At 35.7% G+C, this 26048-nt stretch overlaps 1 protein-coding gene across 1 annotated transcript in view; it reads left to right on the top strand.

Moving 5' to 3' along the window:
- The first annotated feature begins 18795 nt into the window (after positions 1-18795).
- Positions 18796-26048, top strand: part of LOC128991896 (O-acyltransferase like protein-like) — a 67505-nt gene continuing 60252 nt past the window's right edge. Inside the window, exon 1 of the mRNA XM_054415167.1 lies at positions 18796-19520. Coding sequence (XP_054271142.1) covers positions 18971-19520 — 550 coding nt within the window. The 5' untranslated portion in view covers positions 18796-18970. The remainder of the gene's footprint in view (positions 19521-26048) is intronic.

A 26048-nucleotide genomic window follows, 5' to 3' on the forward strand; every position in this document is an offset into this window, starting at 1 on the left:
TACTGTAGGCTACTTATATATCCCCAAAATGAGAAAATCCCTATCGAATCTGTCTGTCAGAGCTACCTCCTCTTCTCATTGTCGGCCTTTAGACGACAGACGAATAAGAGCCACTCACAAGAAGATGGACAGTTTGAGAAGAGACAAGATCAACTTGTGGATCATGCAAATCAGAGAATTAGTCCCAGCGTGTTACCAAGACTTTGGAAAATGTAGATATAAAGCCAATGACGAGTTTCACTACACACTCTATCGCCCAGTCAAGAAAAAGGGGCCCAGAACAACTAAGGATGTGGGAGTGTGCTAAAGCAATGTCTTTAGACAGCTAAGATGTTCTTAATGTTTTGATTTTTGGTTTCTATGGAAATAATTTGTATTGTAAATAATACTGAAAGAAAGAAAGTTAACAAAAACTCAAACTCTTCATTTATTTCAACTTATATTAACTTATACTATACTGTTATAGCATGTAAACCTATTTACAACTTAAACTAATCCACGGATTCACTATACATAGTGACGTCAGCTTTGCCCAGGGGGTAAAATTCCAGGGGGATAAAATTCCGGTGACCCTTTATGGGATAATTTTTTTTTTTTCATTTTGACCCTTGGAACATAAAATGTCGTATTTTCTCTTCAAAATATGTTGAAGAGCTTATTATAGTGTATTAAGTAAGGTACTGTAATTAGAAAAATCGCCATGTTATTTTTACGTAGACTAAGTAAACTATTGTAGTTTGATTGTCTATGGATGTATTTTGATCAAACGCGGAAAATTTATTTATTTTATACTAAACTATTAACATTTCATACTAAATCACACCTTTCACAGCGAACATAAGTAGACCTACTCGTTAAACCTAATGTTTTAGGAATAAGGAAGGACTCGATTTGACATGTTTAATGACTTCAGTGAAAATCCAATCTGGCAAATGGCAATTCGTTTAGTCAGCAGGTTTGCTGCGGTGGGGATAGTTATGTTCAGTCACAGAAAACGTACTTATAGTAGTACGTTTTCTGTGGTTCAGTGGAGAATGGAGGCCTTGGTTATTGATACGGTTTGACGTTCCTTGACCCAGCAGCTCGGAATCCCGCTTGGTTAGTCATCTAGTGATCATGAAATGCACTGATGTTTGTGTTTTGTATCAATTACTTTCAGATTTAGTCATTTAAACTAGCCATAGGCCCTAGGCTAGTTATTGACACAGCAACAGCTTGTTACCCAAAATTTCATATAATCAATCCCCCCCCCCTCTAAAAACCTAAATTGTGTTCGTCTCATATCTGAAATTGTGCATTGTGTATCTGACGTCCTGCAACAGTTCCTACATTTTCCCACTATTAATTAATCGTTGGGACGTCATGTATTGGTACTTTTTGGTATTATTATACGGAGGCCACACATTTTACAGCGCGCAGCGGCGATTATGTTAAGTTGGTTATCGTAAATATGTTTGTAGGACTTTCCTCGTTTCGTTATGAATTGAACGATATCAGATGAGTCATACTTTCTATTTATGATAACCCAATCTAACATAACAGCAACAGCGCGTTGTATAGGCCTAAGGGTACCAAAGTATCTAACTAAAGAATACATTTTTGACGCAACTCAGCTTATTATTAACCTACAACTTATGTTTTGCAATTTTATATACATTTTTAGTTCTGTCATCATAGATGTTCAACACAGTAATTGTCTTAAGCTTAATAAAATTAATATAGGTTGGAAGTACTTTTTAAAACAAAGATAGTTTGTATTTTTCACATGAGATTGTAAAACAGACTTGATTTTACAAGACAGTATCTAAATTTATACTTTATCTAAATTAATAAGGCCAATTTAAGCCTATCGAGTTAACATTTTAACCAAGTACAAATGACCATAGTGATTCAGCAGTTTCAGGGAGAAAATAAAGGATTCTTTCACTCTGCCGACAGCTACGTAATGGTATAAACAAGGTTACGTTTTAGCTGTTAGCTTGTTTAGAGAGAGGGAACCCTTTCGCTGTAGGGTCGTTTCGCCACTTTTCGACTTCTGAGTCGCTTTTATAAATATAATTGTAAATAGCTTGAGTCAGGTGTTTCTAAACAGTGTTTACCTCAAGAGATCGTAAAGAGCATCTAAATCACCCACTTTCAGACTTTCAGCCCCAACAGTTAAAACTGAACCCCCCTCAACGAATAACCCACAATTGAAGCAAACCCGTAACGTTCTCTTTTAAAGACTAGAATGTATGTTTTATGATTGTGGATTTTCTGTCCATCTAGTGTTCTCCATGAAGTATGTACAATCTTACCCTTCGATGGGTAAGATTGCAGTAGCACTTATGCAACTCCTATGAAACAATCGTAAAGAATTGCCTTACCTGTCTCCTGTATACCTTGGGCCTCGCATGTAACAGACGCTTCATTCTTGTACCTATGTAATGTTTATGACTGATTCCCTCTGTATATGGGCTGTACGTAAAGTTTGTTCATCTGTATGTTCTAGGTTGCAACAATACGGATTTCTTCTGAAAGATTTAGATTTATTACTAGTATATTAGTAGTAAAATGGTTTGCTTCCTAGGTATAATAATCCTATTTCATTTCTCGGCAGTTGTTAGTCATTAGATTCAGCACGAAAATTGTAAAATTCTTTATTTCTCAATCAGTTACTATGCCTTGGTTATTCGTGAATATTTCAAATGTATGGAAATCATTGAATCCGTAGAAAAATAATGACCAATTTATATCTCTTGGGGAATTACTTAATAATTAGGACTCTTGGTGTGTGGAATTACAGCCTCCTCTACATTATGGCGGAGGAATGGACAGATTGCATCTAGCAAAAGATCGACGTTTTCAACAAAAAGGAATTTTAGAATTGTCAGTGACGCTGACTTGGAAATACACAAACACAAATAACGGCGATCGACGAGATTTGAACCCGCGTTCATGGAAGCGAAGTCATGCGCAAAAATCCCCTTGTATGGATGCAACCAAGCTATAAGTAGCCTATAGGCATTCGGGCCAGTGACGTCATTTGTTTATGTTTATGACCCGTACCGTTTCTATTCTAATATCTGTAAATGCAACTATATAAGTTTACGCCTAATTCTATCGACGTGTAAATAATATGTGTCCTGATTTCTTCACAAATTGTATACACTTTTTTATTTTCATTACCGTGTTAGCCATATGCAGCTTAGAAATTATTTTCGAAGGTATTCACCGTTGACTCAGTGTCCAAGATAATACTGCTTTCCCAATCTAAACATACAGTATATTGCGAGAATACAAAACAAACCATCTTGTCTCACATTGACGAACTTATAGAGTTCGACACGGAAGATGAAAGGAAACGGGATAGACGTTGCCTCAGAGATGAAGCAATACTGTCAGCCTCGAAGCTCATCGCTCTTTGGAGTTAATTTAGGAAACTGGGAATTCAGTGGTGAAGAAACGCAACGTGAAATTGTCATACAATAATAGCAAAGAGGAGATTCGTGATTTTTACATGATTTCCTCACACAGTTTCTCCTTTATGTTTTATATATTAGGTAAACTACCAGGATAGGAATTTGTCCACTCCAAAATACTTTAAGTTTTAAATATTTGGTTCCTAAATGTATATTTCCGAGTGTACATTTCGCCACGAATTGTTCAAGAGATTAATATAAGAGTTCACAAGGTTTCATAATAACATGTTCAATACAAGCAATTGCCAATTATTAATAATTTTACAAAATTATTTTCGAACAGGTATTAGTTAGTGAAATTGGGCAAACCTCTTTTAATAGGATTCTATTCTCAAAAGAGGGAACTATTTGTACCGGTACCTGGCGATTGTCTTCTTTATCATATTGTGCAACAACTATTGTTTAGTACTTACTTGATTTTCGACCAGATATTTACAAAAAATCGTACACCGGTGTTGATTTATATTAGCAGTGCAGTATATATCATCTTCTGACATTCTACTCTACGCCTCAACAACAAACAACGATCGAAGGTCTTCCTGGCCCGTCTTCGCATCAGAATTGTCTTTTTAATCCAATCCGGGAAGTTATAGATACGTTTACTGTTCACAAAGAAGACATAATCCTTTGCCATATACCTATTAAAAAAATTATAAAAAATACAAATGCAAGGGGAATGTGGTTTTCTGGATAACCTGCAGGTAACGTTAAAAATAATATATTTACAAACATCCTTATAATACGTGAAGGCAATTTCTACGAAACACTACTCCTTCGTTAATAATGGACGGATTTTTGCAAACGATGTGTCGAAATGAAGTATTTTTTGTGTAGACCCCCCCCCCCCCTTTCACCAATTTCTGCAATAAAAGTTCTCGGACTTTGCCTCACAGGCCATCAAAATCCCAATGTATTTATTTCTTATGAAGAAAAGATTATGTTTACTTAAACAGACGAATAATTTGTAATAATTACAGCTGTTCGTGGTAAATACCTGATACAAACAAAAGCGTTCGTTTATAGTTTTGATAACTGGTGTGGAGTAATTGATTATTATTTATCTTTGAGTTGGCTCTTTAAGTCATCGAAAATTATGACTGTTATCCGTTTGGAAATAACGCCCGCAACATTTTGCAATTGCTTGAATTCGAGCAACAGGTGCACTGGTCTACAATAATAGCAGAAGTAACCAAGTTTGTTTTTATAATGGTTCATCTTCCACATAATCCAAACGTTTCCAAATCGAAATTATGTTGCATCAAATTACAAGCACTTTCCAAGTCAACTAACAGCCTCGTCCAACCACTTCCGAAATCACCAAAAGTCAAACTGAATGACGATTTCTATGAAGATTAGTTAACCTCGTTGGTTAAAGGGTATGTGCTGATAACAAGTGATAAAACTCAACCTAGATCTGCAGATTGGGCAACTTCTAGTCAGCGTGACTGTACACTTCTACGTCCACGGAGAACTTTCTATACGGACCAAAGAGTTTGGTAACATTCCTCATGGGCGGAGACGAAAATAAACAGAGGAGAAACTGTCAGGGCAAGCGAAGAGAAAAGTCCATAGATAGATCTCAGGAGAAAAGTATTTAGACATTGTGTGAATGTAAATTGTAAGCGTAAAGTGGGTGATGGACTACGATTACACACATGGTAGATCTATAATTCCAATATTGACATCTAAATACGAGATTGTAGATAGTGGCACTAAGGGATGTAGAAAGTGGAATATCCCCCCTCTACTCTCATATTTATTTACTGTACTCTTTTAGTGAACCAAGAAATATTTTTAAATAAATTTCTGCAAGTCCTTTATCCATTACCAAAACACCCATTAATTGTTCTTCATACTGAATTTGCAACACGTTCTTAGATTTTAGGTTGCACTTTTTTGTTGCTTAATAGCCAATTATGAAAATTTTTTTCGTATCGAAAACTAAATGCAAATATAATGCTATTTATAAATTTATCAAAACCTCTTACGGGTAATCACGATCAGTTAAATTATAGGGTTACTCCTAATAGTTTAAATTACGACTCCGAGGCATTGAAATTGAAGCTCCGTAAGGTGTAACTCGGGATAGCCAATGAAGATTCTGTGATCAAAGAGTCAATGATCAATTTTCCAGTATGCAAAGCGTTCGTAATTTTCAAAGGATCCGTTTAATAATGTTTTAGAACAATCCAGATTATGGTAACATTAGTAAGTAAGTTAATAGACTCCCGCATTAACGTTTTCTTCTGCCCGCCAAATCATAGATAAAACAAGCTATTCTCTTCAAACTCCCTAGCCAATGTTGTTTACACTAGTTGCAACTTGCAAGACAGCTGATGAATTAAGCAGGAGATCCACTGGTCCGACACTCTCCGACACGACACCTTCCGACAAAATTACTTTGCATGACTTCCTTCCGATCCGACACGTTCCGATAACATTGCTCCTTGGGGCATTGTTGTCGGATGTCGGATCCGACATTTCTCCACTCTGCGTGCACCAGACCTAGATTTAGTCACTGTATCGGCCCCTACATACAGTGGTCGGATTGTGACGTCATGGTGTTAGTTTAGATGTAATTGGTACGAGCCTCTGGCCATGTGGCGACACTGTTGAAAGCCATCCTGTTGACAGGAAGTACCTGCGAGCATTGTTGCCAACCATACGGAAATAGAATACCCTGCTGAGACATTGTTAAAATTACTAATCCATTGCTCGTCGGTTTAACATTTTTTTACGTTTAATTCTTGGTTTGCAAATTGTTCAAAGGAAGTCTTGAATCTCTCTCCTACTTATCTTAAAGCACGTTCGATTTTCGGGAGAATTTATACGTGATTTAACTAAACTTATCATTGGACTTCCAATAAATAATGGTCCTTGATGAAGACATCATTGACGAAGTTTCGTGTTGTTACTGAATTTCCTTTCGAATTGCTGAACATGATGCAAGTTTTGATTGAAAAGAGCTAATTTATAATGTTTTATAAATGTGATATTAGCAGTTTTTAGATTAGTTTGAAATGAATTATCCACTTATAACAAATAACTCACATTGTGTGCGAGATAAAACCCAACACATTTTGTCACCCTAAAAACTTACGTAAAGGACCTTTTTACAACACAGTGTATCTATATTTAACCCTTTACACAAGTTATGATGTAATAACATAGTCACATAATACTACACAATATGTCGTTAAAAGTGATGACTCCCATAGTTGTAACGAGGTGTTGGTTGTTCACACCAAACACGGAAGCTCTTAAAATGTCCAGAAAACATAAATCACCACATTCTTCGTTCCAAATTGTTGGATAATGTACGTAAATAGCTCATCCTCCTTTGTAATACTCGAAGTTATGTGTGTTTTCATTTGGATACATTTTGAATGTTTTATTTTTTTATTTTAGTTTTAGTTTTACAGTACACCGTTTACTATTGGGTTTTAATACCAGCAGACAGGTGAGGGATTTTAATGTTTGGTCGTAATAGTTTTAGAGTTGTAATTAACATACGGGGCCAAAACATAGCTTCGAATTGTCTTTTAGGGATTGTCTTAATTTACATTACAAGTTACTCTAAATCAACATCTGAACTAATTTAAATGTTAACTACTGTCAAACTTGTGGAAGAACTGCTAATTATCCAAACACTTGGCTTTGGAAAATAATAATTATTCTGACTCTTGATGTCGTGAGGCCCTTGAATTTTCTGTTGAATTAATTGTTCTTTGATAACGAAAGATAGATGGTTGGATGGTATTGTGCACTGAGGATATCACGTATACCAAATTAATTTATACATACTTAATCAAAAAACTGTTTGTTGTTTTAGTTTAAATGTTGTTTTTTCTAGGAGATACGAAGTTTAAATGACCAGAAAGGTTGTGGATCAAAGAAAACGCTGTTCATAAAAATACTAAAACACGTTCAGGTTCAGCAATTTAAGGAAGTAAAAAATAATTTTAAACTGCAATCTTCACAATTTATGTGTATACTTCTTTCAATTTTCAAACCAGCAGTTCAATGTGGTAATTTAAATTACCAACTCCATTGTGAGTTGAGAAACACATGTTGAACGAATGGTTCACCACTAAGATGCAAGTTTCTGCACCGACGAAACAATTTGCATGCAATCCAAACCAAGATGCTCCTTCCTGTTTTGCAAGCGCATCTCTATGTGTCTTCTAGATTAGATTCAATACTTTTCCAGAGAGCAAATTGTCAACGGTGTAAATAGGAGTCTGACTTGCATTGCAAACATTGTGTACAGTATAAGAATCAATCATGTGAGACTTGACGTACAGGCAGATCAGACGCCGAAACGTCTTTGTTATGCTGATACATTTTTATAGTTGAAAGTTTAGTATTTAATCGCCAGTTTAAAAACATTGGGGTCGATAATAATAGACCAGGCCGGGGTTGGGGTTGAGTATGCAAAATTATTCGTACGCACTTTCTCTTTTGATTGTTGTTAAGGACACTTTGGACCGTAAGAAAACGCATGTTGCCACGATCGGCGTTGGTCGAGTACCAATATGGCTGCCATCCAATATGGCGGACCACCTGACTTGACCTTCATCGAGAAAAATGCAAATAACTCCATCGTTTCTCGACCGATTTTGATAATTCTTTTATAGTTAAAAAGAATAAAAAATTTGCTTTAAGAGTCTCCATTACACTTATAGTGATATCCCGTTTAAAAAAGTGATAAATTAGATTTTAATAAAGAGTTTACTTTTAAAACGGATTAAATATACATTGAGGTGATTATATTTGAGTTTTTACTGACGAAATATGTCCGAACTCAACCTGTAGCTGCTTGGGTAACAAAAACGTAATTATCCTTTATCATTTAATAACCAAAATCTAATAATTTGTAATTTAATAATCCATATATTATTAATGTTATTAATTTACAACGAAACACAATTGGAGAAGGTACGTTTTTAAAAAAGAGCAATGCAAGAAAAACTTCATGTAACGATTGGGTAAACAGATTTTTTAGGGTAATTCGACCATGCTGAGTACAAATCTGCGTGTTGCCAAAGAGAAATTTGAACCGGAAGTGCGGTATCCAAGATGGCGTCCAGACCCTGTTTGCCCCATTACTCTTTTGGTATTTGGCCTAAAATATTGGTTTAAACATCTGAATAGAGGTTTTCTCAGGTGCCAAACACATTGCAATACTCATAATCTACTTACATAAACTTTTAAGAGCATATGTTCCAAGATGGCATCCAAGATGGCGTCCTAAAACTCTGTTTACGCATATCTCTCTTCTTAGTTGGCCTAAAATAATAGTTTTAACATCTGCATAGAGGTTTTATCTGATTGCAAACACATTGCAATACTCCACATAAACTTTTAGGGGAATGTGTTCCAAGATGACACCTAAGATGGCGTCCTAAAACTCTGTTTTCGTATATCTCTCTTATTATTTGGCCCAAAATAATAATTTAACCGTCTGCATAGGGGTTTTATTGGAATGCCGAACACATTTCAATACTCAAAACGTAATCACAACCACCCTTGAGGTAATATTTTCCAAGATGGCACACAATATGGCCGCCAAAAAACTCTGTTTCCGTATATCTGCCTTGTTTGTTTGTTTGAAATTATTATTTAAACGACCACAAAGGCTTTTCTTCTGATGCCAAATGGATTGAAACACTCATTATATACTTCATACGATTGTGTAGGACCTAGGTTCTAACATCAGCTGCCAAAACTTCTGGCCTTGGAAGAGAACAAGAAATATGAGAAAAAGGCCATTTAAGAGAAAATAAATTGTTAATTGCAATATTTAAAAGAAGATATGAACAAAATGAATGAACCATTTCAAAGGGTCAAACATTGTCGAGAACGGTAGCACAGTTTGGTGCAAGTCGTTAGATTCTTCTTGCGCGTTTACATTGTAGATATACACTTGGATAAACAATTACATCCTAGGATATCTGTGGAGGCTTTTGGGACTGACAAGGACCTCACAAGGATGGGATGTACTGGTGTCAGTGAAGCCCCCAGCTATATGACTCGGAGCCATCTTCACCGGTCGGACAAGATGAGCATTTTCTAACACGTTCTAATGGAATGTTTTTAAAATTTTCAGTACAACAAATCATTCAGTTTGTAAGACCATTGATGATAGTATGCCCCTACTAAAGATCGTGTCTTTACCTAACGACATCTTAGGATGTTGCAGTCACCGTACATTACGTGTTGGAGGCAAGGCTTCCTGATTTTTTATAACACCAAAAAGAAGATGCATTTCAAGCGCTTTAAAGTTATGATGGACAATATCCTGAGGAGATATCCACTGCCAAAAGATTGGAAAAATTTTTTTAGCTCTGAGGAAAACAAAGCTGGTCTCGCCCTCTTCATCTCGCAAGAAGTTTTCCATCATAATTTTGGGACGTTTGAAGTTGTTGTATCCGGAGATCCCTCACCTGAACAGGTGGGCAAAGACGTATCCAGCAGGGATGAGGCTATACACCTTTATTGTTGTTATAAAAAAAATCGTAACCCTAGCCTCCAAAAAGTAATGTACTGTGATTCCTAAGATGTCATTAGGCAAAGACACGATGTTCAGATACTGTCCTCAATGGTTTTACAAACTAAATGATTTGTTGTTCTGAAAATTTTAAAAACGTCCCATTTGAACGTGTTGGAAAATGCTCATCTTGTCCGACCGGTGAAGATGGCTCCGAGTCATATAGCTGGGGGCTTCACTGACACCAGTACATCCCATCCTTGTGAGATCCTTGTCAGTCCCAAAAGCCTCCACAGATATTCTAAAGTGTATATCTACAATGTAAACGCGCAAGAAGAATCTAAAGACTTGCACCAAACTGTGCTACCGTTCTCGACAATGTTTGACCATTTTAAATGGTTCATTCATTTTGTTCATATCTTCTTTTAACAATTTATTTCTGTTGTTTTTTATTTTTGTTCTTCTTGCAATTAACAATTTATTTTCTCTTAGATGGCCTTTTTCTCATATTTCTTGTTCTCTTCCAAGGCCAGAAGTTTTGGCAGCTGATGTTAGAACCTAGGTCCTACACAATCGTATGAAGTATATAATGAGTGTTTCAATCCATTAAGCATTAGAAGAAAAACCTTTGTGGACGTTTAAATAATAATTTCAAACAAACAAACAAGGCAGATATACGGAAACAGAGTTTTTTGGCGGCCATATTGTGTGCCATCTTGGAAAATATTACCTCAAGGGTTGTTGTGATTACGTTTTGAATATTAAAAAGGTGTTCGGCATTCCAATAAAACCCCTATGCAGACGTTTAAATTATTATTTTGGGCCAACTAATAGGAGAGATATGCGAAAATAGAGTTTTAGGACGCCATCTTAGGTGTCATCTTGGAACATATTCCCCTAAAGGTTTATGTAAGTAAATTTGGAGTATTACAATGTGTTTTCAATCCGACAAAACCCCTATGCAGATGTTAAAACTATTATTTTAGGCAAACTAAGAAGAGAGATATGCGTAAACAGAGTTTTAGGACGCCATCTTGGATGCTATCTTGGACCATATGCTCTTAAGTTGATGTAAGTAGATTTTGAGTATTGCAATGTGTTTGGCACCTGAGAAAACCTCTATTCAGATGTTTAAACCAATATTTTAGGCCAAATAACAAAAGAGTAATGGGGCAAACGGGAACCGGAGTTTTGCCAACGGGTGTCAGGTAGATGGGGGGGATGCCGTCGGCCACCTCTTGGTGCGGAGATTTGCCAACGGTGGGGGCGGGAGAAAGAGAGTGTGAGGGAGGGAGAGAGAGCGATTGGCAGGGTTGTCTACGCTTGGGGTTGACGACCAGGGTCACTGTTCATAGGAATGCAGTCGCATTGGGAGGAAATGTATAAGATTTTTGAGCCAGGAGCACTCATGACACATCGATTCTTCGAGTGATTATTAAAGAGCATCCATCTTTCTCATAACAGGAAACGTACATATGTCCCCTAATGAGTTGAGTATTTATCCTTGTAAATTAATGTTTTCTTATACAGTAATTTTCAACTTTATAGTAGCATACTCAAGCATAGTAGTATACACGTGTCTTTAATCGTCTTATTTATTAGATGCACCAAAAATGTTCTTAAACTCTTCGCCTTAAATAATAAAAATAATTCAATTTATATTTGCACCATTAAGTTCACCTAAACAAATAAATTAGCTCTAAGACGTTGCTATATTTGACAAGAGCTGTGTCTAAAATCCTGTTTTCATGCTGAGATAACGCTTTTATTATTTATATAATTATTTAAGGCTTGCAGTTATATCTCGCGTTTTCCCATATATTGATAACATTTTGTGTATCAAATCAAATGAAATAAAAATATATATATGGCTTCGTTTAGTTGAGATTTATCCAATATTCGCTTACAAATCCCACTTAGAAGGTCCTCGTAGCATAAATCCTATCCATAGCGAAAACTTAGAGAATTAGGCCTAAAAGAAATCATATTTAATAAGTTTGTACTGCTGAATTATTTTTATTGATAAAATAATTATCTGTTAGTAATTAAGAATTAAATATTACTTAAAAATATGTTTGCAAATAAATATTACCGCCGTTGCGTCACAAAAACCTTCGTACTCAGCGAATTGCAAAGTTTATAATACAACTTATGTGTTATAACTTGTACTGTACCAAAATTTATTGAGATATTTTCACTATATTATTATTTGAGAAAGGGACTTCTAATTGTTGGTATTTAAACCAGAATAAGAATGGCGGATGAGTGTAGGAGGATTGTAGTGCGATCTGGAGGATGATGAATGATGAAATGTTGCTTTGATGTCTTCTGACGACGCCGATTTTGCGATCGTTGAGAGTCAAATTCAATCAATCGTTAATCATTCAAATTCAAATCTTGTAACAATATTTTCTTTCTTAAAGTACGGAAACGAATTGACGCAATGTCCAGATAAATTCGCGTACACGGTAAAAGTCACTGATGTTCACTTTTTTACAGAAAATAGGCCAATTATAGGAAAACCAGGAAAACTCCATTTTCGACACTAGTAACGAAATAAACCATTCTAGAGGTCGTCCAGTGGTCGAAACTCGATCAAAAATATGTAGGCCTACAGTTAGATTTTTTAGCTAGAAACGGTTGAGGTACGTTGGAATATCTTTGAAGATGAACCTTTTTGGCTGTAGGGAGTGTGATCATGTGTTAAATGTTCACATGTCAATTTTAAGGTTAAATCAAAACAAACCAACTGGCATGTTGTCAATTAGGGACAAAGTTGTATTACTTACGAAATAATGTTCATTTAAGATCAAATTAATTAATTTAGTATTACCTATGTCATTGTATGATTCATTAGAATAGATTCATTGTTTGTTTAGGCTCCTGTGTTTTATAAACCAAACTCAAATCTTGCTATACCTCGGCCTATCGTATAACGTTTCACTGTTTGATACCTGGTAAACTTATCAGAATCCATAAGTGAATTATTAGCAATACAATTTAGCTGTTAATTATAATTTAACTGTGTCAAAGCTCAAAACGTTAGGCTATAATTTCATTGAAAAGTATTAAAAGTATAAAGGCTTATCTCGTCATCTCGAGAGTATATAATTCTGTTGACCCCTAACTTGAAACCCTTAAAAGGTAGCCAAACGAAACGTAAATTATCCCAACAGTTTATCATGTGTATCCCAGTCACAGCAACTACATTATTCTATTAATATAATGATCGACATTAATTTTGCAAGAAGATTCAATATTTTAATATTTGCTCATGTTAAATTATTTACTTTTTAAATCAACCATCACTTAATTTGAAGACCATAATTAAATAACAATTTATTCATAAGTTGATTTGGTATTAGGAATCACGTTTTTATGTCACTGTAAATATTCTCTAATGACCAAGTGATTTTATTAAAGTAAAGTAAGTACATTTAACGATTGGCAATTGAGTATTATGTATGCCAGTTTGTTTGTTTTGATTTAACCTCAAAATTTGACACGTATGAACACATGATCACACTAAAAAGGTTCATCTTCAAAAATATTCCACCACAGCTTAACCACTTCTAGCTAAAAAATCCAATTGCACTGAACAGACTTCTCTATTTTTCACCCCAAACTGTAAGTTTGCCAAAGCCGTTAGCATGGCAACCCATAAAGCCCATGTTAATTTTTTTTTTATTTCAAATTCATTTTTCGTGTTTATTTTTTAGTCTATTTGAATCTTTAAAGGCATTCTGCACATCTACAGGAAAATATCTTTCTAACAGTATGAGTAGATTTTCTCTGCGATGCACACGCGCTAAGAAAAAAGGTTTTAAAGAAACATGCTTGCCTATGTATTAATATATAGAAGATAGATGGTTACAACAATGTTGCTTATAAGAAATGTACTATTAAATATTTGTTGGTATTAAAAATTCAGAATTATAAATAGGTACGGAACATATACTGTGTAAGTTAAACAAATATTACAAGGGTAAAGAGTTGATGTTTTGTAAAACTATGCTGTTTCCGATTTTAAATTTCTCAATGACTGCCATTTTGAATTGCTTGAACGTATACATGTGGTAGTCAACAACAAGTAAGATCCTGTTAGTATTCATACATTGATCGACTTTAAAGTTGATTCCAATAATAGTTTAAAAGTTAAGTGGAATTAAATAAAAATAACAAACAAACCGACATGCAGAAAAGTAGCCATTTTAGACCCATGTTTTTAAATATGTTTTTTATTAACATAAAATACAAGTGGACAACATTTTTCCAGGGAGTTTTTATACACCCTGTATAATATACACACATAACAATTAACAGTTATAAACAATCTGGAAACCTCTATCTACTGAAGTTAGCAGTTGTCTCGCACGTGACTTAGAAAATATAAAAAAACGTCACTAATGAAGTTTGCATTCAACGTTAAATGATTGCATTCTGTTACGGTTATGTAAACCAACCGTATTTACTATTAACCGCATTTATTAACTGTATTTTGCTAATGCAAAATAATTAATTAATGTGGCCACTGTTAAATGTTTATTTTAAAATATCTTACGGGTACTTTCCTGTTAAAGGGAACATTCATTATTATCGATCTGATTTCTTTCGATATATCGATAATTTTGTTTACCTTGTTTCTCTTTTGATGGCTCATCTACAGACTAAGACCTTTCTTTAGAGACCCCTACCAACCCCTACCAAGTTTCTACGCCCAGCCGTTCTCTGAAATTAGCAGTGACAAAACCCCGTTTTTCCTCCATAAGAATAACATGGGATGGGAATTTAAAGGCCACTGGGGCAGAGCCCCAAGGGAATTTACCACATTTCTCTTTTGATGGCTCATCTACAGACCAAGACCTTTCTTTAGAGACCCCTACCGAGTTTCTACGCCCAGCCGTTCTCTCAAATTAGCTGTCACAAAGAAAAACAGTTTCAAATTAATATATAGATTTTTAAATTGTTTGTTGATACTGAACAATATTTACTTATCGTAGTTGTCAGCTGACATCTCGTTCATTATCGGATCAAAAATAGAATATCGATGTATCGGAAAGAAATCATCGATAATAATGAATGTTCCCTTTAACAGGAAAGTACCATTTTACGCAATGCGGCCAAGGCCAAAATTAGTACAGCAGCTACTATGGTTGTACCAACTATTATATTAGTTTTCTGAATCTAACCATTTGAATCCCCAGTTAAATGTATGTAAATATTAAAACATATACATATTTTAAATAGCGTATCCTGGAAGATGTTATTACGGAATATGTACGTTTTCATTTTACGGAAAAGGCGGATACACTTAACAATCACACGTCCTTTCCAAAAGAAACAGTGTGTCAAGAGTGCTTCCTGGCTCAAAAATTCAATACATTTCCTTTCTCAGTCAGAGGTGCATAACTGCATTCCTTTGAACACAGTCAGCATCCTGCCTGGTTTGTCCACCCCTAGCGGAAGCCACCCTCACGGTCACGTGTAATCTCTCTCTCTTCCATCCCCCTCTCGCGCCAACCCCCAACCGTTGGCAAAACTCCGCAGTATGAGGAATTCGCGGATGGGGACCCTTTCTACCTGATACCCGTTGGCAAAACTCCTACACTCGGGGCAAACAGGGTCTGGCCGCCATCTTGGATACCGCACTTCCGGTTCAAATTTCTCTTTGGCAACACGCAGATTTGTACTCAGCATGGTCGAATTACCCTAAAAAATCTGTTTACCCAATCGTTACATGAAGTTTTTCTTGCATTGCTCTTTTTTAAAAACGTACCTTCTCCAATTGTGTTTCGTTGTAAATTAATAACATTAATAATATATGGATTATTAAATTACAAATTATTAGATTTTGGTTATTAAATGATAAAGGATAATTACGTTTTTGTTACCCAAGCAGCTACAGGTTGAGTTCGGACATATTTCGTCAGTAAAAACTCAAATATAATCACCTCAATGTATATTTAATCCGTTTTAAAAGTAAACTCTTTATTAAAATCTAATTTATCACTTTTTTAAACGGGATATCACTATAAGTGTAATGTAGACTCTTAAAGCAAATTTCTTCTTCTTTTCAACCATAAAAGAATTATCAAAATCAGTCGAAAAACGATGGAGTTATTTGCATTTTTCTCGATGAAGGTCAAGTCAGGTGGTCCGCCATATTGGATGGCAGCCATATTGGTACTCGACCAACGCCGATCGTGGCAACATGCGTTTTCTTACTGTCCAAAAAGAGAAAGTGCGTCCGAATAATTTTGCATACTCAACCCCAACCACGGCCTGGTCTATAAGGCAAACTTTAACAATACTGTATTATGTTGACTCATTTGTTTTTAATTCAACTGTTTGTATTCCTATGAATCCTTTATTTATACTTCTAAACGTTTATAGTTCTTATTAATACAGTTGAACCTCATTCATGTAATATCAGACCAATAGCCTATAATTGTTTATGTTAGAATTTTAACATATAAATATTCTTTGTAGCCTATATTCAAAATATATTATCATGTACACTTTAAAAGGTTATAAATCTAAAAAAAAAATGCTAATCTATTACAATAGTATTTCGTCGTCTTGAATCTAAAGTTGCAGTTGTTATTGGGACTGTGGCGACGTCCTGTAATCCATCTACTGTACTAGGTCACGAATTGTGGATATTTAAAGGCATGCACTGTGGATGCGATACTCCCTGGTGTGGATTAACGGACGTCCTCACTTGTAAGTACTACGACTACCCCCAGTGCTATCCTGATAATTGGGCCAATTCGTTAGTTACAAGGCAAATGATGTGATTTGGATTACCCGTATGAGCTATTAATTAACAGCTGTCTAAGAAACATGTCGGCTAGTCACTAAATACTACAAGATCGAGCCACTCATCCTTCACTCATGTCACTCATTGTGTTAAAAAATAAGCACCTAGTACCCCATCTTAAATAATTGATACAGTATTGACTGATTATAGCTAAATTCAATTGAAGTTTTTGCTCAAGTTTATGTAGATTACTAAACAATGTGAAGGTATTTTAAAACAAAAGCCCTAAGTTGATATTTTCTCAATGGGATTACAATTGTTTGGGTAGCCGCGTGGTAATAGCGCTCACCTGTAAATCTGAAGGTCGCCGGCTCGATTCTAAGCTAAATCAATTCCGGATCAAGATACATTTGCCATTTTTCATTAGGCTATCAATTAATGATGACAACCAAACGTTAGCGTTAGATAGTGACCAACATGACCTAGAAAACTCACAATAAAAATTCGGTGTGAGCAAACATTAGTGTAGATACTGTTTTAACGTTCAGAACATTGCTAAGTAGTTGTATACTATTTTTTGTTTATAAACAATTCTGATATCCGACCCTAGCGCCTCGCGGTCGTAGTGGCCTCGCCGTGAACTACGCGACCGTGTCAGTGGGGTCGTCTACTTCTACTTTCTACCTTCTACCAGATAGTGGTCGTGGAACAAGTTACCGACATTGCATAACCTTCCCATCCCTACCTGCCTACTTCCTTACTTTCCTTTCCTCTTCTTCGCCGCAAGAGCAGATGTAGTGATAACGGACAACGGATAGGAGCTTGCGTTGTCTTTACTGTATCACATGGGCATGACGAAAGATCGTCAGCAAGTGGCGTTTTATAATTCGAGTTACTACAAGGAGGAAAAGTTTGATAATTTACAATTCGAAAATCGTGTTATGAAACTGTTTTGCAACCATGGTTTGGAACTATGGACTTCTGTTGTGTTTGAAAATTAGAACTTTGCATTTCAGTGATGGTGCTCGATCTCTAAACGATTTTTCTATACCTAAGTAATTCAAAGACCAAACATTACATTTGCTACATTTTCCAATTTGCTTGTCATAATTAACAATTTTGTTAGTTATTTTTAAATTGATCAAGTGCAGATAATTACGCCTGTGCAGGCGACAAAAATGTGGAAAAATACCTATTACTTCGAAAACATCGCTTTTGCAAACATCTTTAGTTTTTATATGAAAAAATACTGAGCAAAGGATAATGGTTCGATTTGCAGATTGGCTACCTATTGGATTAAACGCTTTTCATACACACACTGTAGCTATAATCAGCATCCTCAATAAACTCGCATTTGTGAATTTATCTAAACAACCTAATTTATACTTGTTTTGACATATTTATTGATATTTTTATTATTGTTTTTAAATTTTCTTGTTATCATTTGAATTGTATAAAAAACTTGTAATGATTGTAAATGTACATAAATGAATTGTACACTTAAATTGAATAAATGTTCTTGCATGTAAAAGGGTCTTCCGTCAATAAATAAAAAAAACGTGTTGACCAATTCTCAATACTATACTGTACTGTACTTGTTTAATCTCATAACCAAAAAACTTCACATTTAATATTGTTCTTAAAGCTTACAAGCATTTTTATGCTATAACTACATTCAGAGGGACTAATAGTTTTACCTGCAACGAAATATAATTTAGAAGTGGCGTATGCTTGATTTCGAATAAGCACACATTTTACTTAATTTAAAAATTAAATGTTTACAGCACCAACTATATCATATCAGACCACGAGCGGCCAAAAAGCAAAACCGGAAGCATTGTTTATATGTGGGCCAACTGGACGAAAGTAGAACAAGATATGTAATGGATTAAGCAAGACCGTACAGCAGGTACTTATGACAAGAGAAGCTATTGGATAACTGTGAGTGTGAGAGAGACAGAGCGATAGTGGGGGAGGGAGAAAGGCACCCCTCCACCCCTCCCCACCACTCGCAAAGTCCGCGCTCGTATTGTTCACCAGTCAGGTTACTTTCGTTATCGGTGCGCGAGCGCATCCCTCCGAAAATATCAAAATTGGCGGTAAATTAACAAGTTCAAGAAATGACTTGGTAGTGAGGGGACTAATTTTAAATTTGGAAAACTATGGGGACTAATTTGTGGACTCATAGCTGACACTTTTTTCAAATTGAGAATACCAAATTTTTATTTTATCATATAAGTTTTAAGTTAATTTAAAAATATGTATTTTACGAATTTTGCGCTTAACAGTGCTATAGCACTCGTGGTAGTTTTAACAGCGAATTCGGTTACAAGTCATAGTATAGGTGTATCTAACTTTACTGCCGTGGATAATGCGACGTTCGAGGTATCCGAAGAGACCGATGTTCCATCGTTGGAGATATTCGGGGATACGACACACTTCGAGGATCCGATCACGGTACGGGTGAGTGCTTCTGCGTCGACGATATCGTCCAGGAGGGACCTCAGGAACACACAAAACTCCCCCAAGTCCACAGACATGGACACAGGGAAGGTTCTGGAGCAAATCATGACAGGCACCGAGTCGAAAAACGATATCCCGAGTAGACTGCCGGTCCAGAAGATGTCGAAGATGGTGAAGAACCAAACTGAGATGGGGAGTCTGGAGGAGTTGCTGGACATATACAGCGCGTCACGACTAGCCTCTGTGTGGAATCGAACCGTGGACCTCCAAATAAGTGACCAGTGTCGTGAGGACATCACCGGGTATCTTAGAGGACTACGGCGAGGAGATCTGTGGGCACTGCAGAGTGAGTACTAGTGATAGCCTAAAGTCTAATCAGAAGTGTTACATTGTTGACACCGTAGAAGTTTTATTATGAAGTGTATAATGAAATTCAACTTATTCGTTATACAACTCAAGTACAATTAATCAGTTTAGTTTCATCTTTGACCATGAACCGTAGTGGACATCCTATTCTCTCGTACTAATGTTGTTGCCAGTTGTAAGGTGGAAATGAAAGTATCGAAGATTACGTTTTATTTGAATTAAAAATTGTCAACAGCTTGCACAATATAGGTAGGTAGGAATGGTATTATCGATCTGTAAATAATCATACATTCCAAGGTATTTAGTACTATAACGAGTATTTAATAATTTCAACTAAAAAAAGGGAAGGTCGTGGTGCTTATGTTTAGTTTTACACAATATCGTAGGGCATCCTGCCGTACAATTACCTCCAAGATGGAGATGTACTTCATAATTCTTTAACTGTTAAAACAGATTTTTCGGAAAGGTTTTTGAGATTAATAGTTTGATTTTAAAATTAGTTCTGGCTACGCACATTACGTTCTGGTATACAATTAATGCCGCGTTATTGAAATAGTGTATACATCGATGTTCTGTATATAGTAGACTAATACTTCAATGAGTGAATAGCAAAGTAAATAAGTAGACCGTTTACCTTTTGTTAAGTATTAGGGGGTCAAAGTCTTAACTTCAAAAGCTTGAATTGCAATTTAAGTTTTTTTTATATTTTAAACATTCCAGGATTAACACAATTGATAGAATACTTGTAACATGTCGACTATAAGCCTTCAACTATTATTCATTACCTCATGTCATGTAAATAGCTGATTCCTGGGACGATCACATTATTGTCAGAAGTTCAGTATCTGTATGTAATATTTCTAGAGGATAAACAACTAACCAGTTTTTTTACATGCAGCTGATACAACTTTAACAGTTTGACTTTAACAACTTTAACGGCTATATTTCCGTGTCAACAAATAAACAATAAAATAAGTTTTTATGTAGACGTAAACATAACACGGACTTGGCTATATTATATTAAGGTTTTAAAAGATTTGTTGCAACCTTATGAAATAATTGTTAATTTATTTGGATATTTTATTAATCAACTAAATAATTTGCCATGTTAAAAACACTTTTAGGTGCTTAAATCTTAATACTATAATAGCTGTACTACTAGGACGTTAACACATATTTAATGGCTGTATTTTGCTAACATTTCGCCTTGTCATCGATTTCAATTAATTATCCTTGTTTACATTAACATATACTTATCCCTAAACTCAATCTTTCAAACATTACTATTGAATTTAACCATAATTAGTCCTACTTTTAGTCTTAACGAGCAAATTATCTAATAGTGTTAAGTTATATAGGAACGGTTCGTAGGTCAACTGGGCTCATACTATGGACAGTTTTTTTTTATTATTTATTTTGATAAAGCACTAATACAGAGTACAATAATCCTATAACCATAAATGAAGTAATATAAAATGGCATTTATTTATTCTATGCTATAACATAAATAACTTCTTGATCAGCATGCTTTTTTCAGCTATAACATACTCAACTCCTCTCTTTCTAGTTCGATTTGGAGTGTGTTCATATTAATATTAGGTTTTGACGGTGGCAAAAAGGTCAACGGTAAAGAGGGATTTTTACTAACTATGACGCCAAAACTGTTTTCTTCTGGCAAACCATTGAAAGCTGTGATTGTTACTTCTATGACGAAATTTGTATTACGAAAATACATGCAAAAATTGTGAACAAATATTATAATTTATTATAATATTACGAAGCAATTTTTGAACCTGTTTGGCAAAATAAGCCATAGTGAGAACTATATTAAGAATGAACATAAGGACTTTTCAAATTTCTACCGACAAGTCAATGGAAAGTAATACCACTGTCCAAAATCAATGGTATCAAAAACAGGAGTTTTGAAACCATTGGTTTTGGAGAGTATTACTTTATGAACAGTAATTATCATAGTGTTTTACTCAAAAACATAAATTCAACATAAATTAGCTAACGCCATTTCCCAATTTTATAGTACGAGTATACTAAAAAAGAATATGGTTAGTTTAATTACCGCTATAATACAGCCAAAACAATCAAATGTAGAAAATTTTTAGACCTACTTAAAATTGATTTGTGTCAGTAGTACTAAATATAACTTATGTCAACCAGTAGGCTACTAAGCTTTTGCTAACATCCATATTTATCTGTCCAAAGGGAAAGGCTACGGAAATAAAATCCCCTTCATCATTGTTACCTGAACATTGTGCAATTCCAATATAATTCTACGGTATTTGTAGTTGTTCAATTACACGTTTAGTCGCCTAACAAGGACTTAACCAATTATCAGGACGTTGATTGAGTTTGGTTAAAACTACCACAATTACTGAACTATCGGAACCAAACCACTTTCTCTCTGTTCGAGAATCTTCCGTTGACTTTTGCTACGACGATAAAACAGTTTTAAAATCAACCTCGATTTACCAACTACAGTAGTTAAATTTTACATTGATGTAGATATAAAACCACATTCAGCTTTTCGTCCTTATGCATATTGGCATTACTCTTGAAAGATAAAGTAAGTGAATAAATCAGGTGATTTTGTTGAGCATAGTTTTTCAGTATCGAGTTACTAGATCGATATTAAACTGAAAACCCCAATAGATTTCCATTAACCGTAGGTTAACTTCCAAAAAGTTCTTGGTATTCTCCTAAATTGTAGAATTTTACATTACATATTAATTTTAAATGTTTATATACATGGGACAGTTTTAGGCCTATATTTTATTACAAAACATGAAAATACTAACAACCAATTGCAAAATTCAAAAAAGAAAAGAAAATGTAGCTAAAAATGTGTAAACATATTCGTTTATCGAATAATTTGTTGGTCTGTTGCAATAGTTTCAGAATTATATTATATTTTCAGTTAAACTGGCGGAGTACAAAGAGTTTTTCGTACTGATTTGGTCTTTAGCACCACATAGTAGATCTTGTTCTCACATTGTGTAGGCGGACCTAACACTAGGGTGCTAAACACCTCGTACACTGTGTGGCTCTACATTTAGCACTAAACTCTTTACCTGAACCGTTAGCAGAAGTGCAACCTGTCAACATAGTTAATCTAGCACTAGAGTGTACCAGGTCTGGTAACATTGGCACTATATAGAAACTTTACTGGACAACATTGTTGTTGCAAAAGAGGTTACCTAATGGTAAATACACTCAAGGAGATAATTTTAAATAAACGGTATCAGCAATCTGACACACACTTTCTCGCATTAGCTTGTCATTTTGTCAACAACCCCTAGCATCGTCAAGAGGTGGGGGAATGATTTGTATAGAAAAACTCACAAAAGTTACAATAACTTACTACATACAATAACTTACTATATTACCCAAACATGACCAAGCTGTCATTGGTCATTAGGTATCTTCTCAAAAGGCATCTCACACCAACAAACACTTATCCTTATTGTTGTATACACGTACTCATATTTATATCTGAAATACGCCCAGTTGCGTCCCGATTTCAATGGGGAATAATGAATTGGTTAAATGAGAATTTGGTTAACATTATTTCGGTTACTTCTGATTGACACCATATGTTTCTTGGAGATCGAATTAAAAACCTAATGATCCTCCTCAATGTTGACCGCAATTTGACGGATAATAGTTAAATGACCGCGTTTACCACGGACTGCTCGATATGGAATGCCTAGACCTTTCCATGACACGTCTAGACCGCAAGTTCAATCATCAGAAAGAGGCAGAGTTAAGCAATACTAATGGTAGAGCAGACGACTCGGTAACCGCTGCAGCATTTGCGTCATTCATCAGCTGATCTTTGCCGTGTCACTGATAGCAGACGACTCAGTGACCGCTGCAGCAGTTATGTTGTTCATCAGCTGACCTTTGCTGAGTCACTGATGGCAGACGACTCAGTGACCGCTGCAGCAGTTATGACATTCATCAGCTGATCTTTGCCGTGTCACTGATAGCAGACGACTCAGTGGACGCTGCAGCAGTTGCGTCAATCATCAGCTGATCTTTGCCGTGTTACTGATAGCAGACGACTCAGTGACCACTGCAGCAGTTATGACATTCATCAGCTGATCTTTGCCGTGTCACTGATAGTAGACGACTCAGTGACCGCTGCAGCAGTTATGTTGTTCATCAGCTGACCTTTGCTGAGTCACTGATAGCAGACGCCTCAGTGGACGCTGCAGCAGTTGCGTCAATCACCAGCTGACCTTTGCTGAGTCACTGATGGCAGACGACTCAGTGGACGCTGCAGCAGTTGCGTCAATCACCAGCTGACCTTTGCTGAGTCACTGATGGCAGACGACTCAGTGACCACTGCAGCAGTTATGACATTCATCAGCTGATCTTTGCCGTGTCACTGAAAGTAGACGACTCAGTGGACGCTGCAGCAGTTGCGTCAATCATCAGCTGATCTTTGCCGTGTTACTGATAGCAGACGACTCAGTGACCACTGCAGCAGTTATGACATTCATCAGCTGATCTTTGCCGTGTCACTGATAGCAGACGACTCAGTGACCGCTGCAGCAGTTGCGTCAATCATCAGCTGATCTTTGCCGTTGAAACTCCACAACCATACTCAAATTCAAATAGACTACATTTATACACAATTTATGGAATACTATTTTTACGCACACGCTGTGTTGTTACGACAGTGAAACAATATTGTTCAAGATACTATAGTAAATTAATGTTAAATCTTCAAAAAGGTTGAAATTGTTTTTGACAAATCGAAGTTAAAACCGCTATTTAAATAGAAACTTCACAACATCATTTCACACACATATTCACGTGGTAATATGCTACACTGTGTAGGTATATAATGAATTATTATTCATACAGATTGTGAGAGAAGAGGTCAGACCTCTAGGAAGATGGCGTGGGGAGTGTAAACGCGATGTCTTTACATAACAACCAAAATACCGAGCTGGAAATATTATCTAATTTGAATATGATTCAGAGAAAGTAACTCGTGTGACCTTTTGGAGGAAAGGTTAAATATTTGCGGGAATAAACAAAGCTTTTGTCCTCTTTTTGAGGAAAATTTTTTTCAAAATATATTTTTTCTTGATTTTTAAAAATGTTGAAATAATTCTTAGTGAAAAGAGATGACTCTTGGTGAAGGATTTCGAGGAATAAAAAATAGTTCTTGGCTTATTTAAGGGACCACGGCTCCACCTTGTGTGGCACCTTCAGGGGTCTCATTCAATTAACCTTCTTATCACTAACCCTATAATCTTATCTAAGACCCCGTGTGTGTAAATATTTTAGTGTTAGTGATAAGAAGATGAATTCATTGAGACCCCTGAAGATGTCACACAAGGTGGCGAAATGCATTGGGTGACACGAACATCTTACCTACAAGATCTCAGGCTACAACAACAAAGGCAAATCTAATGGTTCTGGCTGAGACTTCTTGTTCTGCTTATTGTTTTCACTTTAATTTCTGTTGATTAAACCTCTTGAAACTGGGACGATAGGCTAAAAAAAAATCATCATGAAGACAACACAAACTACAAAAGGACAAATGTGTTTGGTTTTTTTCCTGTTTTTAATAAGCAGTCTAAAAGGTGACGCTGGCACTCACATTGTTAACTTGCTAATCAATCACAGAACAGTTTAACTCAACATAATAAAACAAACTTTTAGTTGTTTTCATTGTTAAAACCAGCTAGGTTAAACGTTTGGTCAATTTGTCGGTAGAATAATTCCCAGCCTACTTTTAGCAAATAAAAGTAGCACACTAGTCACCAATCAATTCATCGAATTGGAGTTTTTACAGAGAAATTTACTATAGAATTTGTTCTTCTTTGGGTAGCTGTGCGTTGTCACCTAAAAATGCGGACAGAGCTCGGTCGGCTTTCTTTTGTAGTATTGCTGTAACCAAACCGCTATCGCAATTACATTTAGAATTTGTGCCGATAAATTCTGTTGTTCAGTTTACTTCCTGAATTCGTATCAAGCCGATCAAGTAGTAAATGTCCTGAGGTATTCCAACCATAGTGGTATAAACAATCCACAACATGTTTGTAACATATGGCGAATTTTTTATCATTGATTACTTCAAAAGTAAGGAAGAGTGCATCGAGATTAAGCTAAATCTGAAGATAGCAATTGTAAAGAATTGAATTGAAAAAAAATTGAATTGTTGCCACCCCTCCTTCCGTGATGGGGATCTGTTTAAAATTGTCTGTTAATCTATATATATAAAAGGCAAAGCCCTCACTGACTCACTCACTCACTCACTCATCACTAATTCTCCCACTTCCCATTTACCTAGGAGGCTGAAATTTGGTACACTGATTCTTTAGGCATTAAATAGGAAAACTAAGTGGTTTTTATTCTGATCGGGCTCTCGGGCCCCGCCCCAGTGGCTCTGGAGTTTCCTTATGTTCCTCATGTTAACCTTATGAGTACTCATATTTAAATGGAATTAATGTATCTTAACAGCTGTTTCAATTAAACA

This window comes from Macrosteles quadrilineatus, unplaced genomic scaffold (genome assembly GCF_028750875.1).
Source record: "Macrosteles quadrilineatus isolate MER2022 unplaced genomic scaffold, UCM_ALF_1.0 Scaffold_4__1_contigs__length_99947679, whole genome shotgun sequence".
NCBI lineage: Eukaryota > Metazoa > Arthropoda > Insecta > Hemiptera > Cicadellidae > Macrosteles > Macrosteles quadrilineatus.